Below are 21,772 nucleotides of genomic sequence, written 5' to 3'. Positions count from 1 at the left end.
CTAATTCTTTTTATATATCGCAAGATTCGTGTGTGCGACATTTTGCATAGCTAACACACGAACCAAAATCGCTGAGACCTATATTTTACGTCGACGAAACGAAATATGACAAATAAGTATGCAAATGACCACCTAATGATATTTAGACTTTATTTGCCACATTTCGAATGCTATCGTTGTAAGCATCTTTTCACGACTGTTCTTTTGTTCTTTTTGATTGTTATAGGGACAACCAAATAATTTTATGAATACGGTCACATTCCGCGACATCTTGCACGTCGTCTGCTTCCGCCAATGGCAGAAGAACTAATATGGCGTTCGTAGTTACTTCGTTCGGCAAGTCGCAAAGCTAGGAACGATGTTCACTTTGGTCCGGAAGGGCTGATTTCCGGACTCTCACATTTGATTTTTTGGTCGTTCATGGAATTATCTTCGTATTTTGAGTTCAGCAAGGTGTTGGTTCATGGCGACTAGAAGTTTAACAGAAGTGTTCATCCTTATGAGGAACAACTCCCTTCAGAGCAAACACATTTTTGCAGAACAGGTAATTGTGCAGCTTACGCGCTTTTGCGCGGGATATTTGTGTAAAACTGTCGCCCTTTTGCGGTACCTCAAAAATATGCTTGTTTGTAGAAGGTTTGAAGTGTAATGACTGTGGACATATTGTTGTTGAAGGCTCAAGAAGACACTGTCGCTCTTGTAAGTGATCAAGATGTGGAAATGGGCCTCGGGGAACTTAGAGGTGCAACAAGTCCACCAAGATGGTACGTATCCTCTAGAGCGATTGTTTTATTATGCTGTAAATGCGATATTGCTGCTCATTCTTTTCCTCTCACACAGGTTGGATGCCTTGGAGGAGGTACGTGTACAATTCGAATAAACGACTGGTATAATGTGTTTACAGGGCAGCCTTTAAAAAAATAATGGTTGTAAGGCGCTTAACATATCGCTTCGAGAGGTTGTACACATTGCTGGTCATTTCATGCTGCAACAAGCTGTTTCACATGATATGGCACTACATGGTACAATATCTACGTTGTGGGTGCTAAAGAGTCTATACAGGGTTGGATGTAGGTGGTAGCCACTCAAGAACTTGAGACATTCAAATTAGAACTATGCACAGGCACGTTAATTTTGCAAAGAGGTTATGATTTAGTATTTGACACTTATTATGTGTGCCACATGCCATAATAATATGTAAAAAAATCCTTTTGTACAGCAACACCATAGAGCATGAAGCTCAGAATGACCCCAGTTGTTCTACAAGATATGTAAGGTCTGACTTTTTCTGGTTAAATGCCTTTACTGGATTCTGGAGGGAAAAAATGGAGTGCTGTTTTTAAATCTGTAATTTAGGGTGAAATCGGGTGCTACTGATACATTCTGGGTATTACGTGTGGCTTTCTCTCCAGCAGGCTGCTTGCAGTTAAAGTGCATATACATTGGTCAAACATATATACCTCGTGATTTATAGCGACCAGCATCACATGTTGCAACATCAAATGTGCTTCGCATACTTATTGACGCACTCAAATAATACCTGCATCACACATTCACATAAATTGCTAGCAAATAGTGCACGTGATACGTGGTAAAACCTGACACGTCATTGGAATTCGTGGAGAAATCGCGTTTAACCCGAATTGGTTCTAAACTGATTTGGGAGGGAATAATTGAGAGGAATCACGTTTAACCAAAAAAAGTCAGACCCTAAAATAAGCAATAACAGCTTGGAGGGAAGATGTTGAGGGTGACTCTTTGGATGCCCGCTAATTTATGACAGCTTTGATTTTGGCATCTGTTGGGTGTTCCTTTTTTTTTGTTTATACATAGTTACTATGCACCTGTATGCCACATGTTTTGCAGCCTACGTATATTGCCTTCTCTCATGCAAGAGTCCCTGTGAAATTTAGATAAGATAGTTCTTGTTGATGCAAAGAGTTGTTTGATATATCTGATCACAACTGGGGTGTCACATCTTCTAGTTACATGATTGCAAGTGAGCAACATTTTTCTTAATGTTTTAGTGCTTTGCATTGCAGTTCTAGTCTTGAATCATAATTTGAAATAAGAATGCCTGTCTGGATTCTTCTCTCTCTCTTCTCTCAATACTCAACTCGATACCCATTCATTGCTGGAAGTCTCTTCGATAGAAGAGAGTTCCAGCAATGAATGGTTATCGAGTTGTATCAACATATATTGTATGCTGTGTGCTTGGCGTGTGGCCTTTATTTATCCTTACGTGCTGTGATTTAGTCCATCTATGCAAAGCTATTTATGGCCACCTGAAAACTGTGGATAACTACCAGAAAACAGTACAAGATTTGAGATTAGTTGATAAGTCTGACATCAGTTTGAGGAAGTGTGAATATAACCTTAAAATAATTCACACCATAATAAAATGCAGAGCAGTTGTACTAAGTACCCACTGCCCAACTTGGACATTGATGTATCACTTACGTCATCCTCAAGTTTCTGCAGGTCGACTTTGTTTTTGTGGTTGTACCCTTTTCTCCATAGTTAGCTTGTGGATAATATGGTTTTAGTTACCTGATGTACAAAAGTGAGATAAAATAAAAATTGCAGTAACTAGTGTAGCTTTACTGAGATATCTTTGTTTCCCATCGCATAACCAATGTCATAACTGTTTTACAACTGGTGTCTTGCATGTGAGTGCAAATATTCTATTCAGTAACTCTGCAGCAAAAAAGTGTTCTGTGGAAGAAGCATCAACATAAATAATGGGAAGTTATTTGCTTTCTTGTTATATCAGTATTTTTATTGCAAGCTTGTTTGTCCCAAAAATGCAAGGCAGCCAATGGCAGAGCCAAAGGAAAAGCATGAGGAGACTCGCTGATGATGTTTGTGGATGCAAACATGGAGAAAATATATACACGTTCTATAATGGCAAAGTTTTTCTAGAAGCTAAGTACCAACATGACAAATTACAATCTTAACAAAGTAGATACAAAGCTTCACTGGTTATATCTGTCTGCATCTCTTTTGCATCTCTTTTCAGCCTCAAAGCAAATGTGGCTATTGGTGAATGTACACCAGCTCGCTTGCACTTTATTTATTTCTCCAGTGATTTGTGTGCCATTAAAATTCCAGTCATCGTAACCTTCAGTGATTTATGATTGTGACACGTTTTTTCTCTGGCAGGTTAATTATCAGATGACAAAAATAAAAGAAAAATGTAAGTGTAAATCATGCTTCTATATATTTTCTCTGTGTGTGTTCGTAGTGAAGACATGTATTGATGTATGCAAACCTCTACCATTGCAGTAAAAGAGCTGTCAGAGCTACATGATCGACATTTGAACAGACCAACGTTTGATGAGACATCATCCATAGAGCAACAGATTGAGCATATCACGCAAGAGTTAGCCCAGGTAAAAAAAAGTAACATTTTAGCAGTTGCCTTGTTCCTATGAAACAGTCATGCATTATAAATTGGATGTACTAAAATAAGGGATGTGATGGGTCATGCGTACTAAATAAGGGATGAAGTGATGGGTTATGTGTCGTTGTTACGTTATTAATATGGGACGTTGTTTTCCTGTTACACAATGCAGTAGTAATGGAAGTGACTTGCTGACATAGGTACATATTCTGACACCCTCGAAACATCATAATATGTTATTAATAATCTGAAACTGTCTATATCTGTGAATTTACTATAAGCAATGTCGTTAAAAAAAGGAAACGGGCATGTTTGCAAAACCAAAGAAGGCACAAATTGACAAGTGTTTACTATGCATTCATTGACAGGATCAACTGCATAAGAACATTTTAGTACTGCAAGCAATGTGTTAGTGATATCTGCTAGTGTGCCGTTGATGACGATGCAATCAACATCATAAAGGTGTGAAAGTTGTGAACTTTTGCATCAAAGAACATAGGCAATTACAAGGGTTTCATGTGCACTGAAGCATCTGTAGGTCACACTGTTTAAATAACACAGGCCCATCAGCATGGAAGTTTATGTGGTGATCGTAGGGCATAAATATATCCTGCAAAAACCATATCAAATTGTTAGTGATTTATACACATCCCCAGATCAACACAGCTGTCTAAGCCCTAGAGCCCTCATGCAACTAAACGCATCTTTGTGCATTAAGTGCAACACTAGTAGGTATGGTAACAAGTAAAGGCTATCAGTTAATTATTTTCTGGGTACGGAGTCATGTCAATGTAAGTTGCAATTAGCAATCTGGCCATACTTCCGCAAATGCTGCAAATACCACACCTCTTGAAATTCATTTGCAAGGTCTCAGGTCGGCACTAAAATGGATCATCATATCAAGTGGTAGAATTTTTGGGTAAAAAAATAATTCGTAATATGTTGCATATATAGGGAATTCTTCATAGTATCTACAAAATTGACTCACACACCTACTACATCGAGATGAACTACTCTAGTGCATGAACTGTAGATGGGTGGGCAGTTCAAAGTCAGACTAATCTCTGTCCATTACACGAACACAAATGTCATATTCACTCTGAAATCTTACACATTTTTGTCAGTGACTGGTTAAGGTGTTTTCCCTGCATTTGCATTTGCACTTTATTTTTGTTTCAGCTGTTTAATCATTGTCAACAACTTCTAGCTGTAATTCAGCAGGGGGCAAGACATGGAGCCAATGCTAAGGAATCACACTTGGCGCAGAATGTTGTACGCTCTGTTGCAGGTGCCCTGCAGTCCCTGACATCGAATTTCCGGAATCACCAAATAAAATATTGTAAAGGTAAATATTTCTCTTCTGTATATGTATTACATTGTAGAGAGTGCTGTATTCCCAAAAGCTCAAAAATGCAACTTTTTGGTGTATGCATTTATATTTAGAAATTTATGCATCAAAGCGTGCATCCCCCTCAGCTCTTTTCCTGGACACGGACGCTAGGAACTGTGTGGGTGTTCAGAGGTTCATGCTATGACATTTGAGAAAAATCATGGTGACGTATGAATAGAGTGGCAATTTTCAGGAGCGACCTTGAAGCTCCATGGGCTGAGGATAATGGAATAGACAGGTGACTCAGCATTTTGCAAGGAGTTATTGTGCTGGAGTGACTGGAAACACTTTTGGTGGTGGTGGTGGTGGTGGTGACCCTCGTATGGAGATTAATGGTCCCCGAGTCTGAAAGTGTCCAGAAGTTTGTCCCCGATACTGAAGCAACTCACATACTGTGTGAGTACTGAGTGAGCCAATTTTGCAAATAGCACTGGAAATGTTCGGCAAGAGATGTAGAATGGCTGAAATTGCTTGATCCGACTATGTGTATTGTGCTATTTGATCTGCATGCCACTACATAATGCGCAAGAAGGGAGAGGTACAATGTTATAACCAACCAAAAATCTGGGACCAGGTTATTGGATAAATAATGCTTTACAAATAGTGTACGGATAAACTAGTTAAGATCCGACACTGTATCAACATTTTGCTTTTACACAATAGCTACTTCAAAAACTCCTAGTTTGAAACAAAAGTGAATAAGTTTAGCAACAATGAAAATTTGGGTGAGTTGGATACCACATAGTTCACCAAATGAAGAGTGTACGTCTATCTCCTGTATGCATTCTTTGTTTGATCTATCATGGATAAATTTAATATAGGTGGCATGTTAGAAACATAACTTTTACCTTTATTTCATTCATAGATGCCAATTTAGAGGCCCTCTGACAGGGCTGCTGATCGATACCTACAGCATAAAGTGATGCAGCATATTGCGTCTCAGTGGTTCTCAACTTGTACTATTTGAGGGAACCCACGATGGTGCCAGAATGACTTCCAGAGACTTACTACAACACAATTATAGATGACAATAGTCGCGGCGACAGTGATAGATGACCTGGTCTGGCGATGTTGATGCCATTCCAGATGCCAATGATGAAATGGTGGGCAGGGTGGATACCAAGGCTTGCCTAGGGCGAGCTCTGGTGTGCATTCAAGTTTCACTTGTGGGATCTCAGCCGTGTCTTGTATTTTATGTGTATGCGGTAGCCATAATTCCACATTCGGGTTGGCTGTTTTGTAATTCCCATGGGTATAACATTCAGACAATAATGTTAAGGTTTTCAGACAGCTTAAAATTGAGTTGATGATCAAAAGTGCACAAAAACACACGGACGAAGGCAAGAAGAGGAGCAACGCAACACTCGCTCCGGACTAAACTTTGTTATTGCAGCTTAAAAGGGTCTTTTCAGAATAGGAACTTCCAGGATGAGCATAGTGTCAGTCAAAATGCAGATATTGCATCACATTTAAGCTGGTCTACCGTATACTTTATGCCATGCTCGAGAAGCTTTCCTGCATGGTATATTGTATGTTACTTTACCTTTAGTGACGTTCTGTGCGACTGATCACAGTACCCTGTTTGTGGTTTGTGATTGTGCTATCTGGATACTTTGATGTGGTGACTGTATAGTGACCGGGATTTTGAGCCTTGTCCCATCCCTTCTCGTTCTGCTAGGGCTTAAACAAAGGGATGAGCATTCCAGTAAATTTTTTGATGTGCCGTTCTCCATGGAAGAAACATCAACGGACCCTTTTAGAGAAACAGTGAGTTGGGATAGCTGAACGATGCTTAACCCTCTTTATGTACTAATTTTTGTTCGTCTTAAAATGACCAGAAGCAGAATCTTCTTGAAGATCAACTTTTCTTGAAAGACAATACAGAGATGGTAAAAGTAAGAAGCCAGGAGGTGAACTACATCATGAGGTCAATTGCTGATCTAAATACCATATTTAAGGATATAGCCACAATGGTAGCAGAACAGGTATGTTTTTTAAGGTGCATTTTAGTTATCCCTTCAACCGCTAATATAATACCCATTGCAAAGCTACCGTACTTGCATAAAAGATAGCTTGGTCAATGAACAAGCAAAACAAACTACCATATTCCTATTTTTCTGTAATCTCTGCCACTTTAATTGTGGGTATAATTGGCCTGTGAAAAAAAAAAAAGTGTAAAGCTTTGTGTGCGGTGATTAGGAAGGATCTGGTGTGAGGAGGAGAACCACAATTGTTAAGGGCAAGGAAGATGATGCAAAGAAGCGAGAGCGATGAATGGGAGAGAATTTGGTGATGGCCACACTGCGGGTGTGTGCTATGCTTAAGGCCCTCGGTTTTCTGCTGCGTCAAATTCAAAATTCCGCGCCACCGATTAGCAAATTCCGCGATTTTCCGTGGCAAGCAGTCAACGGTTGCTTGAAACGGGAAGCACTTTATTTCCTTGGATAATGTGGGAACAAAAAATATTTTATAAAATTACAGATTCAAAGCACTGTTGTGGCTCAGCATTACATACATGATATCTTGTGTTCTCTTCTGATGGGGTCTGTCACCTGCAGTCATTTTATACCTGCTGAAAGGTCTTTCAGCATCTACTACAGAGTTTATAGGGACTTTATAGGAAGGAGTTTACAATACGTGCATTGGGGAAGTTACATGTTTAGGACACCGTTTTTTTTGTTCCTGGGATGTAGACATTATTTAAGAGTCTTAACTTTTTGAAGGCAACCTCCCAGACATCAAATCAAAATCCCCCACTGCCACCGCTAAACCGCACACGTGAGGGACGCCGCCCCTTCCACAGGCCAAGTATACACAATAAACTTGGACTAACGATATCTTAAGCTAAACTACAGTCTGTCTGTGTTTGTCCTGCAGCATGGACAATTTCGTAAAGCAGGCTTCACCTCATGCAGGGAAGCGTCACGTGAAGCCCACTTTCGGGAGGTGTCGTTCGTATTCGGCGAATAGTCGAATATCCGGAAACCCGAATATTGGGTATTTCATTCGCGAATCGAATACTTCGAGTGATTGATATTCGATTCGAATTCGAGAATTCGAATATCCGCACACCCCTAAAAATAAGGTATTCCGTGAAATTCTGTGCCAAACGAAGGATTCCGCGATTACTTCTGAATTCTGTGAAATTCCGCGGAATCGCGGAAAACAGAGGGCCTTAGCTATGCTATAGGAGTGTACTGAGAAGGAGTGCTTCAGCGCATAACGTGAAAAAAAAAAAAAAAAAAGATTATTACTGGAATATTGGCTGCACCACGGGTCAGTTATACACAGTGACACAATTGCAATTTTCATAGTTATAACTATGTGTATGTACAAGAGTGTAATTAAATTACACAATTTCATACAGTAGTTATTTACACTATGATGTGGATTGCTTTGCAGGGCACTGTGTTGGATAGGATTGATTATAACATAGATACAGCACAAGTGCAAGTACACCAAGGTCTTCAGCAGTTACAGAAAGCAGCTAGCTACCAAAAGAAGAACCACAAGATGCTTTGTATTTTGGTTATGGCAGCATCTACTATAGTCCTTATTATCTTGCTTTTTGCCTATAAACTATGAGAACATCATTACACCAAGCTGTGCTATATGTGATGGGACAAATGTTGATGTACAAGGTGTGAATGCCTATTTAGATTTCATTGTACATTCTAATAAAACTTGTGCTGCTTTATTAGTGTACATACGACCTGAAGATATTTATTGACCACTGGTGTTCCTTTGTATATAGCTGTATAGGAGGTTGTATTAATGTTTAACTGGCATGTTTAAATCACCAGTTAATTTAATATGTATTTGTTGTGCACAATGTTAGTATGTGTTCCTACTGTTGGATGAATCACAAAGAATAATTAATGTTACATCTTTGCTCTGCACCTACCGCTTGACTGTCCTTTTATATCTGTATAAAACAGTAGCAGTGGTGGGATTAATTAGCTATATCAGAGCATGATGCTAACATTACATTATGTTATAAGCATATGCTATGAGCCGCTACTGTAGTAGATGTGGATCCAGTGGTGTCACTAGGGAGTGCGGACTGCACCGGGTGACGTGATGGAAGAGGGTGACTCGCTGCACCGGTAATGCCACTTCCTCTCTTGATGACACTCAAAATGATATGAGGAGCCCTTTGTGAGCATGCAATGTTTTTTTCTCTGCATGTGTTATGGTATTGTTATGAAAACGTGTATCACCTGGTTTGGAAAGGGATCCTTTCTCTAGTTGCGCTCTTTTTTTATTCCAGATTTTGCCAGCTTCTCTTCTTTGTCACGGATGGCAGTTTCTCATAATGTTTCCCACACATAGACATTTTTAATCCTAATGTCTGTATCTTTTACGAATCATTCTTGAATTGTTAATTACCAGTTCTTTTTGTGTACCATTATTGAGGCATAGTGCTGTTCATGGGCATACAAAATAAAGTGAGATTAAAACTGAGATTGAGGGGTTATTGGAGGGGGAGGGGGGTGATGCATATCCTAGAGACATCACTGGGTGCATTTCTCACGCTCTTGATTCCATAGGTTACTGGAAATGTGTTGTTCATTTCAGAATATTTTTTAGCATTCCATATACTGCTTTCGTGTAAATTGTTGCACATCCCAAGCTTGTGTGTACTGTTGTCATAGAAGATGCTTACTGATGTTCACTTTCAGCTTCGTTCCTGTTATACACAATATTTACCAGTACATAACCCACATGATGACAGTGAATGATCAGATCATAATGCTGTATCATTCAGATCAATTCTTACAAATTTGCAAGATTAATTTTACTTTACATATGTAGCATTTCTTTTCATAGCTAATATTAAAGGGTGTATGTTGAAGTGGCTGAAAAACGAACTTGAGCTTGGGTGACATGGAAATATTGCAATGGGAACAAACAAAATGTTGCTCAGTGCGACTGTCGCGTATCCAATTATAGTTTTTAAAGTAAATCTTCACTGTGGATTGAATTGATAGTTGGTACTTCTTTTGGAGTTTGAAATTTCAATTAATCCCCTCTCGACTTCCCAGGCTGCTAGTGAAGAAGTAGTGAAGAAGTAATGACGTTTGGGTGAGAGCGGGCAGTGCATGGTGTAGTGATTTAGCCGCAGACATTGAACTTCCATGTTGTGCACCATTAGTCCCCAGCATTCCAAAAATACATGCACATCGGTCATGAATCAGAAATTTTTATTCCCCTGACATCAGGTGCACACTCGTCGATAGTGCTCTCAGAGGGTTCTAATTTGCGGTGCAAAAAGTGTGCGATTAGGGAGCGACCTATCATCAATTTAGCAGGTATAAATCAGAATGCTCTTCTATGACACCCCCAAAGACTTCTTACTGCAAATTAGGAATGCAATTAGGTAAAAGGAGCAAGGAAGGGCTCGAAAAAAGATGCGTCAGAAGGAGTAGAAATTAGGATTACATATTCACATAAGAAGTATGAGCACAGCAAGAACTACTTACTGTCCTGCACAAGTGCACTCACAGCAGTCCAGGACATGATGGCATCACGTACCAGGCGCTAACGAACCTCCCTCTGCAAGCACAAACTCTTCAACAGAGTGTGGATCTCAGGCAGTGTTCCTGAGGGTTGGAAGCACACTATCCTCTTCCCTCAAGCCTGGCAAACCCTCCCTGAAACCTGATTCATACTGTCCAGTATCCCAGACTTCCTGTGTCACAAAACTCATATAAAGAGAATTGTCCAGGTGAGACTTCGGTGGTATACACACCCAGAAGAGCACTCCATTCCACCTAGCTTTGTGACGGGCATTCATTGCAATCTTGCAACATCAGACAACCTGATAGAGCACACATCCACAGTCTAGTAGTGCTAAGAAAAGAGCCATTGGTCTCTTAGCAGCCTTCATTGACGTGAGAAGGGCTTTCGGCACTGTTCCCCTGCAAGTGGTTGCATCCCGCCTCCAAGAAATCAAAGTAACAGGCACAACTTTACGTTTCATTACAGACTTCCTCAATGACCGAAAGATGCAAGCATGACTGGGACAATCCTCGAGTCAGATCAGAGCCAACCCTATTGGATTGGACAATCCTCTTACAATGAAATTTTTTCATACTGGTGTCACTGGTGCCAGAGTGGTAAATTTTCAAAAATTTTATGATGTTCCAGTGGGATTGCTACACGTGTACTACCTTCCAAGAATCCCTATGCGGAATCTTATGCCGAATCCCTTAGGAATGCATTGTTCAAGTATCGGTCCATACCACAGTAAAATGTAGCACTGTTTTTGCAGTCTCTTGGTATTCAGTATTTTTCTTAGCTTCTTATTAATTTGGGGCTTTAAGTCACAATACAACTTCGATCACGAACCAATAACACACCAGGAGAAGCCCAATTTCAGGAAAAATCTTCAGTGTAGTGGCGTACATGACCACAAAATTTGGTATGTCCCTCACTGCCGTATCCTCGATTTGGTTTCAAGGATCTCTAGAGCCTAGTGGTCTTCTCAATAGAGTTTGCAGCATGTACTCGATGCACTGCCAAGGCCATTGAGAGGACCTCTTGAAGCATACAAGGCTTTAGGAATCCCTGAGGGCGGAGCAAGAATACGGTGGTTAGACCCATCATTCATATATGAAAGAACGTTAAAAAGCAGTCATCAAAAAAGCCAGACACCGGCAGGAATCGAACCCACACCTCATCTTCTGTGGCTAGAAACAAACTCAAAATCTCACACAACACATGACATGGGCATCTTATACTTTTATTTCTTTTTCAGAACGATTCCAAATGGCTCATTAAAGACACAATCTAAACCATCAAAATAGTGCGAAGAAGAGCAAGAGAAAGAAGAGTTTTTTTTCTGTTTTTTTTTTCCCACTCAAGTTCAGTTCACTGAATGTCAGTTGAATACGTCACAATAGCCATGAGCTCGTTACGGTTAAGTGAGCGACGGTGGAATGGTAACAGCCTCAAGAACGCTTGAGAGTTTCCTTCAGTATGGATTGTATTAATTATCCAAGGCTTCATTCCATTGATTAAGTCACCTTACCACGCTGCACACCATCTTAAATTCTAACACAACTGATGGAGCCTACGACAGAGGGACTTGGGCAACAAACAACATACGTGTATTCAACAGCATTTTGAAATAAATTTATTTTGTAGAATTTTGGCACAACACACTACGCATTTGTTAGTATTTGTGAAGTGGAATTTAAAAAATTTAGTAGTTTCACAGGATAGTATGCATGAAATTCTTTGTGTAGCCTTATAGAAATGTTGCATCCCTCTATGTGCAGCGGATACGTTTCCGATTATTGTGACATCCTGGATGTTTGTCAGTGGCTCATTTTTAAGCATTGAGCCTCTGTAGAAGCGTGAACATTTAAGGTGGTCACGTGCCCCACTTGCGGCTGTCCTGTCAACGCAAGGTGGGAAGCAGTATGTCAACTTCACGTAATCCATAGAGAGTAACTCTAGTGAACAATTAAGCAATTCCAATGCTGAGCACTTAGAGCATTGCAGGCCCACATTCAATTTCTTACGAAGAAGCCCTGGTGGTACTGAGAGAGGGGAAAACATGAGCATGTATTGGTTGGTAGCTTATGGGTAGTTGACGCATTCAAAGAAATTCTGGAGGCAGTATCCAAGAGCTTCATGCACCACATGACGACTTGAAACTTGGGCAGAAAACTACAGAGTATATGGACCCAATTATTTTCCGTCCAGGAGAAACAGTCCTTCCATTCAACACAAGGTGTCTCTCAGACGAAAGTACTAGGAACTCTTCTTGTGATGTGCGAAGAAATGAGTTGTTTAAATAAAATTAAAAAAGTAAAAGTCACTCGAAATTCTAGACCCAGGTGGTCCAGAACACACACTGAAAGATAAAAACTAGCATCCCAGATGCTATGGCTTCATCATACACTTGAACACCTAATAGTGGTTCAAAGATGACATATTCATCATACAACGAAGCACGTCCAAATAAGAACTGAATAACGTCATATAAATACTACTCCAATAACTTGGTTCACATAGGTCACTCTTCCCGCAACTTGCACAACCGAGATGAGGCAACGCACTAAATAATAGACGCGGAATTACAACAAAACAAATAGGACGCATGATGTCTGGCACGTAAAACTTGGAAATTGCAAACGCCTGAAACCTTGCCAAGGGATACTCAAAAGGCCATGACTAGCTGGGCTGTAGCGGTGGTATGCAGGAGGGGAGAAACCTATATACATGTTTAGGTTTCATTCTGTACAATAACACAACATTACTACAAATTGACCACTGTTTCTTTGTGACAGGTAAAAAAAAGGAAGAACAGATACCGATGGTACTCCTGTGCACGACAAAATCGGGAAGCGTAGCTTCAAAAGGCATCCCACCAGCATAACAGGTGATGTAGCCATTCAGCACAACCGCGTGGTAAAAAAGAATGCTATATATATTAATTATCACTGTGTCGCAGAGCCTTGGGACTCACAAAAAATATGGATATAAAAAAGGACAGACTACACGAGCCATGACCATGAAGTTGGCATGACCACTTTCTACCTAGTCATATACCTACACTAGTACCTACACTACAGTGCCACACTAACTAGATACATCTTCTGTTTTTGGTGAATTTCCGAAGAAGCCCTAGTGCAAAGTACACTTTAAAATGTTCATATTTTAAGATATCGATTGCGGCAGAACATCTCTTCGCATACCGACCTCATTCCAAGTCGAGGCGTAGCATGTGGCTATTTGGAGACTAAACACTTTCTAATGCTTAAAACCTGATAATGGCTAGTATTCATAATAACAATAGTAACTGTTTGACGGAAGGATTACGTACGAGCAAATTTTTTCTCGCTCACTTCGTACAAGGACATGCAGCGTGTTCCAAAAGGACAAGAATACTAGTGCAAAAAGGCAAAATTTGATGGAGGCACATGGCTCAACTTCCCCAGGATTCCTGTTTCCATGCTGGAGAGTAGGGAGTACCTAATATGCTATGCACCAATTGGTGTAGTAAAATAGTTTGTACTGGAGCACTAACATTGTCTAATCTTCCAGACATAAAAAATCTATACCCTTAAATTTTAGTTGCCAGGACGATTTTTCGCAAAGCATTCTCGTTCTTTTGGTCCAAATTATAATGCGAGCATTCCATTGCATTGTAAATACACAAGGTACACCTCACCTTTTTCCCGTTCACTGCAAACATGTCACTTTGAAACTGTTCAAAGATATCACGCAAGAAATCGTTCGAAGTGCCGAAAGCGTGCCAGCAGCTTTGCACACCACAACGAAAGTACAGTTGCGTTCTAAATGCGAGCACCATCCAAATAATATGCAAGGCACACCAGATCGGAAATCACAGTATCAGCACTGCTGCTCACAATTGCAGTATATGAACGCCCGAAAACACTCCTCAATGAAAAGTGGGTTGCAAAAATAATCATGACATAAGCGGTTTGCATCATTTTACGAGAGAGAGAGAGAGAGAAAAAGTCACTACCGAATCTTCGAATCGCCATGGATGGAAATATGGGCATCTGTGATACTCGCAATCAGGACTTATTACAGGCCTGCCTGGCCCTTTCATGACTATGACAATACTCAATACTGGTTTTTATCAGATCACAATAGAAGCGGTTTCAATGGCCGAAAGGTGGGCTGATTTGTCAGTATGCACACATAGCTTTGATAACATAAAATGACACTACTAGAACTTCTTGCAGTTATTCGCTGATCTCATCACCCAGCCATGTTACTCAAATATTCTCAGAAAACTTCTTTTGATTCAAGGCTTCAACTACTGTTGTGTTGGAACATATTCCGTGATCATGCAACATACTGAGACATCCATATACATATGGTGATATTTAAATTATGTCATAGCATGTATTGTTGATAACATGATAGGGCTGGAACGCAATTTGAATTTTTTTTGAATATCAAGGATATAAATGCGCTATAATTCTCGAACAGCTGACAAAACCGCTACATTTCCAGGACGGCCTGCTCTTGAGCTGCGACGTTCTCCCATGTTCAGTCTTACGCTGAACGTAGGTAGCCCAAGTACCACTGACAGAGCTTCATGTATGTGTGACACCGGGAGACAAACATAAAAATAGAATGCTTTCTTTACAATCCAGTGGCACCAAAATATTTCTGTACATGCCATAATTACTGCTCTATTCATATGTAATGACAAAACTACACGGCACCTTAACGGGTATGTACTAGCTAGCTTTCTACTTTCTACACGTAGCTAAAATCCTTTGTACAGTTCTTATATACAGATGAATAGTAAAAATTCCATTAAGCACTTGGTCCCGATAAGTCTTGGGTAAGTTTGGATTCCAGAGTCTACATTATTGGCGTCTCAGGCATGGTGAAACTGAGGTCCGCCTTGGTGCCTCTTATTTTTTGTCATACAGTTTGTTCAGGAAAATGTTGCGCAAGTGAAGCACGCTAACTGTCTGCATGTTGGTTTTGAGCTTCATATATAATCGCGACACGCGGGGTGTCACTCGCAATTACTCGTGCAGCGATTCAGCTTGCAACAAGACGCAAGTGCAGCAGGGGAACACTCACTGCACTTTTCATTCATTACGCAACAATGTTTATACAGCTCGAAATTTTACAAATATATACAAACATTTTCATACGGGCAGAAACCTCATAATCATCAATTTCTCAATCAAGAGATGTCCAATTTGTTTTTCAGTTTGCAAAGAGGTGTAGCAAATTAGACGGACCAAATAAACAGAAAGAAGTAAACACTAGTAAACACTAGAATCGATGACATTTTAAAATCTAAAACATTGGCTGCAAAGACTGGTCTGGGTAAGTTGTTTTCATCACGAAAAGGCCCATTAAAGAGATAAACGGACGGCAAATTTAAAAGCGTATACACTACGATTTGTCACGATGTAAAAATAATCAAAATTAAAATAAAATAAGAAGCAAGAAAGAAATGGCAAATCGAAAGCAGCACTTTCTTACAGAACTACTCGTGCACATTCCGATAAAAAGAGAAAATTAAAAATGCTCGGACTCCGTAACGCCTTCCTCCCTCTGTTGAAATATCGAGGAACACCAGCGTCACCATCAAAAGCTGCATAGTTTTTCCAGCTATACCCCTGCCAGACAAGGGACATCATGGCCCGCTTGCACGAAACCGTTTGAGGGAAATACTCAACGAGTTTTTCACTCGAGCAATTGTGCACCCGGTGTGCATTGAGTGATAAACTCGTTGAGCATTTGTGCAAACAGGCTCATGTACAGAAAAGGAATCGACTACCACAGCACTCAAATTGCTTCTCACAAGCCTTCGGTGATACGTAGGCCACCTCTGACAGCACAGGCCGGATATCACAGCCTAACATGCAAACTACTTTCGTCGGAGTCACACTCCAAGTCGATGACAGTCTCTCCAAACTGTGAATGAGTGGCAGGCTCTGTTGATGCTCTCGACGGGGGCCTGTCGTGAGGTCCTGGAGACTCCTGTTCCGTAGTCTTTCGGGTCACACTGTTCACGTGCCCTGGACTCGGAGTCTCTCTCTCTTCCTCTAAACCTTCCATGTGCTTCTTGAGCTCAAAGATTTCAAACACATTGGGAGTCATTCGACTGCGATCCAGACGACCAATGATGGTCGAAGTTGGGGACTGGTACGAAAGGTACTCCCTGTTGTCAATCCAAGAAGGAAACTCTCGCTGCCTCACGGCACCATTCTCGACGTCGACGCTAGCGTGCACTCCGGCAGATGTATCGTCGCGCTTCCATGGTAGCGTAGTTTCCGTCTCGGTCAATTCGTCAATCGGCGCAGGGGAATCCGAGCGGGATCCTACAAGAAAGCACACAACGTGACAGGTGTTTTCAGCGTTGTTCGCACTGTAGCTTTATGCATGTCTCGGCCACAATTAGGGTTCAGAATCCAGAGCTGTTTTTACAATCCCTGGACTTCAGGATTTCTAAATGTCCATCCCGGGATGCGATTGGTATTTTTGTGCACTAGAGTAGTAAGGCGGGGTAGTTGGTATCGTGACATTGAGCAGGAGAATATGCAGCAAGCAGAACACACACAGACACAGAGAGGAAAACGTACACAGTCACTGAGACACCTTTTAGGTACACGAAGCCTGGGTCAGCAAGAAGACACGTAAGCTATGTAAAAAAAGATTCACAATACGGACTGATCACGACTTTTGTGCAACTGTCCCCACGAGGTCGTACACCACTGTAACCACTTGCGCATCGACGCTATTGCAAATACCAAGAAGTGCGTGTTTACTACCTCTTGCATTTTGCTCTTCTCTTTCTCTATTCCTGTATAGTAACTACTGTGTGTCAGGAGTAGCAGAGTCTAGTTTTCCAGAAAGGTTGTCTCAATTCTCTTCTTTTCACTTTCAAATCAACTTATTGATGAAGAAAAAACGTAAGAGAGAGAGAGAGAGAGAGAGGGAGATGCGCCTCTGCAATATTTTGTGCAGTCTCGAGATCGGGAGAGAACCCTTGCAATTTCGTAGGAATTTTAATATTACTTGACGACTCTTTTTGGCTATGGACTGTGTGATAAGTTGGGTCAGCAGCTAACATTTTTGCCATGTGTTGTGGACGATGCAGTTGGTTTGTTTTCGGATTGCAAGAGATATTTTTTTTGCGGAAGGAACGCCTGAAAATAAAGTTCAGTAGGATACCGTTCATTCCTTTTCACGCGTATCGCCAACCATTCGTTGTCAGGAAAGCTTAAATTTATTCCCTTGTAACCCCAGGATTTGGAGTCGCGAAATCCAGGAATCTTGGGACATTAAAATACTATGCCGGGATCCGGGAACCCCAGTCACAATGTGAGAGTGTTTCTGTGAACTTTTCTGGGTGTTTTCTATGCAGGGACATTAAAACAGGAAAGAAGACCTCGAAGGGTCTGGTGGGGAGGGGAAGAGGGTTGGACGAAGAGAGCCCCAGCAGTAGGAGGAAGGTTGCTTTACCTGGGCACATATTGGGGACGACGACCGTCTCACTTACGTTTCAGGTATGGGCTCACTGATAACAGCCAGCATAAGCTATGAATAAGTATGAATATTAAACCAGCATACCTGGCGAAGGCGTCCTGTCAGAGCGTGCCACAAACACGATGCCCTCGTCGTTGTCCTGGCTGAGATTGCAGTTGACGTCGATCTGCTGCCCATACGATGATACAGCCTCATGGCTATCAATGTTCAGCGATCCACCCATTGGCACATCAAATCGCAACTGAGGTTTTTCTAAATGTGAGAACGAAAACGGATGTAATCTCGTATCTTAATCGTATGAATGTATCTCGCGGAAGGACCTACCTCCACTAGAGATCTTCCTCCCGTTGCCCATTTGTTGGCAAGTGTGAGATGGCACTATAAGCCCTCCATTGAGAGCGACCTGATCCATGGCAGTCATGCGACTACTAGGTCGAGGCCGCTTCTGGCACCTGCGTTCTTCACTAAGGAACTTGCGAATTTGCAAGCGCATATGGTGGTGGAACGGAGGATGGCTACCTGTAATATCCACTTGGTCCTTGTCGAGTCGCCTCGTCTGTAAGATGCAGACATTGCCAAGTCAACAATTAGCTGCTTACAACTTCTAATAAAAGTTAGGCCATTCTATGGCAAATGATCCAATTGAGCCGCTCGAGTACTCTCTCCGATGGTTTTCAAAAAATTGGCGCCTGTGGGGAGCCAGGACAGAAAAGCAGTTGCAAAGGTCCTAACTTTAGGGCCTTTACATATCCCCCCCTCAAACTCAAAATGTACTTTTCCCTTTTAAGCTATGTATTTACTTGCTTTTTATTCATACACATCCTAATACAGTCTAGCCCATCTATAATAATATTGACGGGAACACAAAATCCAATCGTTAAATCAGAGTATCGTTGTACATGAACTTTCGCGAAATCGCCGGTCGGGATCATGTCAATGAGGTAAAACAGCACAAGTAGAACGCCGCTGAGCATGCACGTTTGTTAAGAGCATGAAAGCGTTTTATTCTAGATCTAGATTGACGCATGTCAATCTTTTCCAAGGACAACATAACCGCCGATACCATGTGAGTCTTCGCACTTAAGACCGACAAATTCGTCCATTGCTCGTCACCTAGCAGGCATCATTGTTCTCGATCAGAACTGCGTTGGCCATTTGAATGCGCCTCGTCCACGGGTAATTCGTGGGCACGTTACATCGAAGTCGTGCACTTCAGTGGGTGAGCTGACGGGAACTGGCAATTTCATCGTAATCTCGGAGTTATCGTTATATCGAAGATCATAATAAACGGGCTCCACTGTATGACTTGTGTCAACAAGAGTCAGTTCAGTGTCCTGTAAAATTTAGCCGAAACGCGCATCTCTCTCACTCTAACTGTGCGTGCCCAATTTTGGCTGTTTCCACAGCGTCAGCTGTATAGTGGAGACTTTCCCGAGATCGCGTCGGCGGCATTCGCATGTCCGCACAAAACTCCCATCACATGTGCGCTCAGCACTGGTGGTAAGGAGGGGAATCCCGCGAGTTTACAACCGCTATCGATGGAAAGCGAGATAAACTTTCAGTGAGATGCATCTATTCTGTTAGGAGAAATCGAATTTTTTTGGTGGTAATATTTAGACAAGAAAATAAACGTCAAAATTTAGGTGACTATATGCTATAATAAACAAATACCACATAACTTTACTTTATTACAGCCCTCAACACCCTGGCGTTTGATTGATATCGAGAAGCGAATTGTGACCACTATAAAATTTTTAGGGGGTGCAAGGGGGAAAATTGACAGGGGCATTGGAAAGTAGGAAGAAAAGGGGCACAGCTGGAATGGACAACGAATATGCCACTGACTGAGTATGATATGAGTCAATCGTTGCGAAGTGTGAACCACCGAGATCTGTTATCCACCCATAGTAGAAGCAATGAATCAAGCCCCCCCATCCCGACAGTTTTTTTTCTTCTTTTTTTCAGAATACAATCGAGCCCGTTTATGACGGTATTGACGGGAACGCGAAATCCGATCGTTATAGATGAACTTTCGCGAAATCGCCGTTAGGGAACGTCAACGAAGTTGAACGGTACAAGTAGAATGCCGCTGAACATGTACGTTTTTTGAGAGTACGAAAGCTTTTTATCTGGCTCTAGATTGATGCAGCTCTGTGTCGAAAGCTTTTCCAAGGACAACACACCCGTCGATACCACGTGAGGCTCCGCAACTCTTGAGATCGACGACTTCGTCCATTGCTTGTCATTCGGTGCCTCGTCCACGGGTAATTCGTCAACACGTGTTTGATTGGCGACGCGACTCACATTTTGGAAGTCACAGCACTTCGCAACGATCCCAAGCAGCAACATGAACACTGATAAGAACACTGATAAGAACACTGATAAGAACACTGATAAGAACACTGATAAGAACACTGATAAGACACATACCGTCCACCCCTGTTGCACCCGACTTTCAGTACATTGTGCTGCTTGGGATGTTGCACCGGTACAAAATTCGTCTAGCACGTGCAACTTCAAGTCCAGCAATGTTCCTTTCCTCATCAGACGCGTCCCGGAACCGCATACACCATCGTAGCACACAGCAAATAAAAAAAAAAGAAGAAGAAGAAGAACAAAAAAAAAAAAAAAAAAACCCCAAAAAACTCGAGGACGACAGAACGACGTGGAGAGGGAGCAACCTCCTCTACTTCTCGCGAGCGTCTTTGAAGTCGCGCGCTCTGCAACACGTGCATCTAATCGCCTTCAGTTATGCGCGGCTAAATGCACCACGTTCTCACTTTAATGCTTATGGACGCTAAGGCTCTTGAAAATGCCCCAATTTGTGTTCAATGAAGAAATGGAATCTTGCTTCTCGATTTTCGCGCGTTTTACCAGCCCCGGGAGAATTCTGATAGCTCTACGCGAGAAAACGCTTTCACGACGATCGCTATATCGAAGTGTTGTTTACATGCACTTCAATGGCTGAGCTGATGAGAACCATCAATTTCATCGTAATATCAGAGTTATCGTTATATCGAAGATCGTAATAAATGGGCTCGACTGCATTGCGAATTTGCAAAAGGCATGTCGGGTGTTTCTCGGCATATTTCAGAAAATGTCGATAAACGGAAACCATACTTATGAACTTCCTGGAGCCAGTGCCCCTCTCGGAACGGCTTTGCCAAGAACGACAATAATCGCAAATACGGCCAGTGTCACTGGCACGACCTCTCACCCTGCGTGTCGGCTTGAACATGGAATCGGCAAGAATGTGGTGGAGCTGGGCATCCGCATGGTCCTTACTGCTGGGCGAGTAGTGGAGCTCGTTCATATCGAAGTTTAGCACAGTGCTTGAACGATCTAGCGGAATTTCAAGGTCGGCTCCAAGGCCTCCGCCTTTGAAGATGGGCGAATCTTCTGTTGTACTTTCTGACTTGTTCAGGTTTGTCTGGGTGTAAGTTCTGAAGAGAGATGCTAGGGAGACTCCGTGCTCGCTTGTCATGGCGGGTACCAAGCTATTGTTGGTCTTCATAAAGTTCATGACGTCAGCCAAGTTGAGCTTGGAGTAAGTCTCGATGATCTTGGGTTCCCTTATGCTGTGGTCTTTCAACAACATCGGCCGAAGAAAGCGATTGTTGTAATATTTAAACCTGGGCACAATATGAAATTTTAGTGATCTGACTGTAATGCAGTGTTCGTGTCCATCGTTAGAACCTACGTTATTCGCCAGTACACTCATCAACGTGAAGTGCCACTCCGGATTAGAGTAAAATGCTATTTCTTTTATTTCGTATTCCAAATCAACCTAGTTCAAAGATTCAGTTCGCAAAATATAAATACAATCAGTCAACATTACACGCTTACACGAATTTTCGAAAAGAACGTCCTAGTTTCGCATTCTGCAAGAGTAGACCATGCGCTCTTGCGTCTGTCTTCTAGCAACAGCGCACGCACCTTCCCATTCTTTACGGTGGAAGACTGCCAGCTATTCT

At 41.7% G+C, this 21,772-nt stretch overlaps 2 protein-coding genes across 2 annotated transcripts in view; one reads left to right on the top strand and one right to left on the bottom strand.

Annotated features, from left to right (window-relative positions):
* Positions 1 to 277: 277 nt before the first annotated feature.
* LOC135377746 (syntaxin-16-like) lies at positions 278 to 8,498 on the top strand. Its single transcript, XM_064610390.1, has 9 exons — positions 278 to 544; positions 676 to 764; positions 841 to 859; positions 3,163 to 3,196; positions 3,286 to 3,392; positions 4,583 to 4,748; positions 6,472 to 6,560; positions 6,632 to 6,778; positions 8,196 to 8,498. Exons 1-9 carry the CDS (start codon positions 464 to 466, stop codon positions 8,376 to 8,378), a joined length of 915 nt encoding a protein of 304 aa, XP_064466460.1. The 5' UTR covers positions 278 to 463; the 3' UTR covers positions 8,379 to 8,498.
* Positions 8,499 to 11,522: 3,024 nt separating this feature from the next.
* LOC135377745 (sodium/hydrogen exchanger 3-like) overlaps positions 11,523 to 21,772 on the bottom strand; it is a 120,812-nt gene continuing 110,562 nt past the window's right edge. The window contains exons 8-11 of the mRNA XM_064610389.1: positions 21,016 to 21,430; positions 18,123 to 18,354; positions 17,883 to 18,050; positions 11,523 to 16,630 (exon numbers count right to left, since the gene is read on the bottom strand). Coding sequence (XP_064466459.1) covers positions 16,158 to 16,630; positions 17,883 to 18,050; positions 18,123 to 18,354; positions 21,016 to 21,430 — 1,288 coding nt within the window. The 3' untranslated portion in view covers positions 11,523 to 16,157. The remainder of the gene's footprint in view (positions 16,631 to 17,882; positions 18,051 to 18,122; positions 18,355 to 21,015; positions 21,431 to 21,772) is intronic.

The sequence above is a fragment of the Ornithodoros turicata genome, chromosome 1 (genome assembly GCF_037126465.1).
Source record: "Ornithodoros turicata isolate Travis chromosome 1, ASM3712646v1, whole genome shotgun sequence".
Classification (NCBI taxonomy): Eukaryota; Metazoa; Arthropoda; class Arachnida; order Ixodida; family Argasidae; genus Ornithodoros; species Ornithodoros turicata.
Note: the sequence above shows the minus strand (reverse complement) of the source record. Positions and strands in the feature narration are given on the sequence as shown.

What these genes read in the sequence shown, in the direction of transcription:
- LOC135377746 (XM_064610390.1), top strand. Translation starts at nt 464, where the DNA reads ATGGCGACTAGAAGTTTAACAGAAGTGTTCATCCTTATGAGGAACAAC. An exon ending in CCAAATAAAATATTGTAAAG is followed by an intron (nt 4,749 to 6,471) that starts GTAAATATTTCT and finishes TCGTTCTGCTAG; the next exon opens with GGCTTAAACAAAGGGATGAG. An exon ending in CCACAATGGTAGCAGAACAG is followed by an intron (nt 6,779 to 8,195) that starts GTATGTTTTTTA and finishes ATTGCTTTGCAG; the next exon opens with GGCACTGTGTTGGATAGGAT.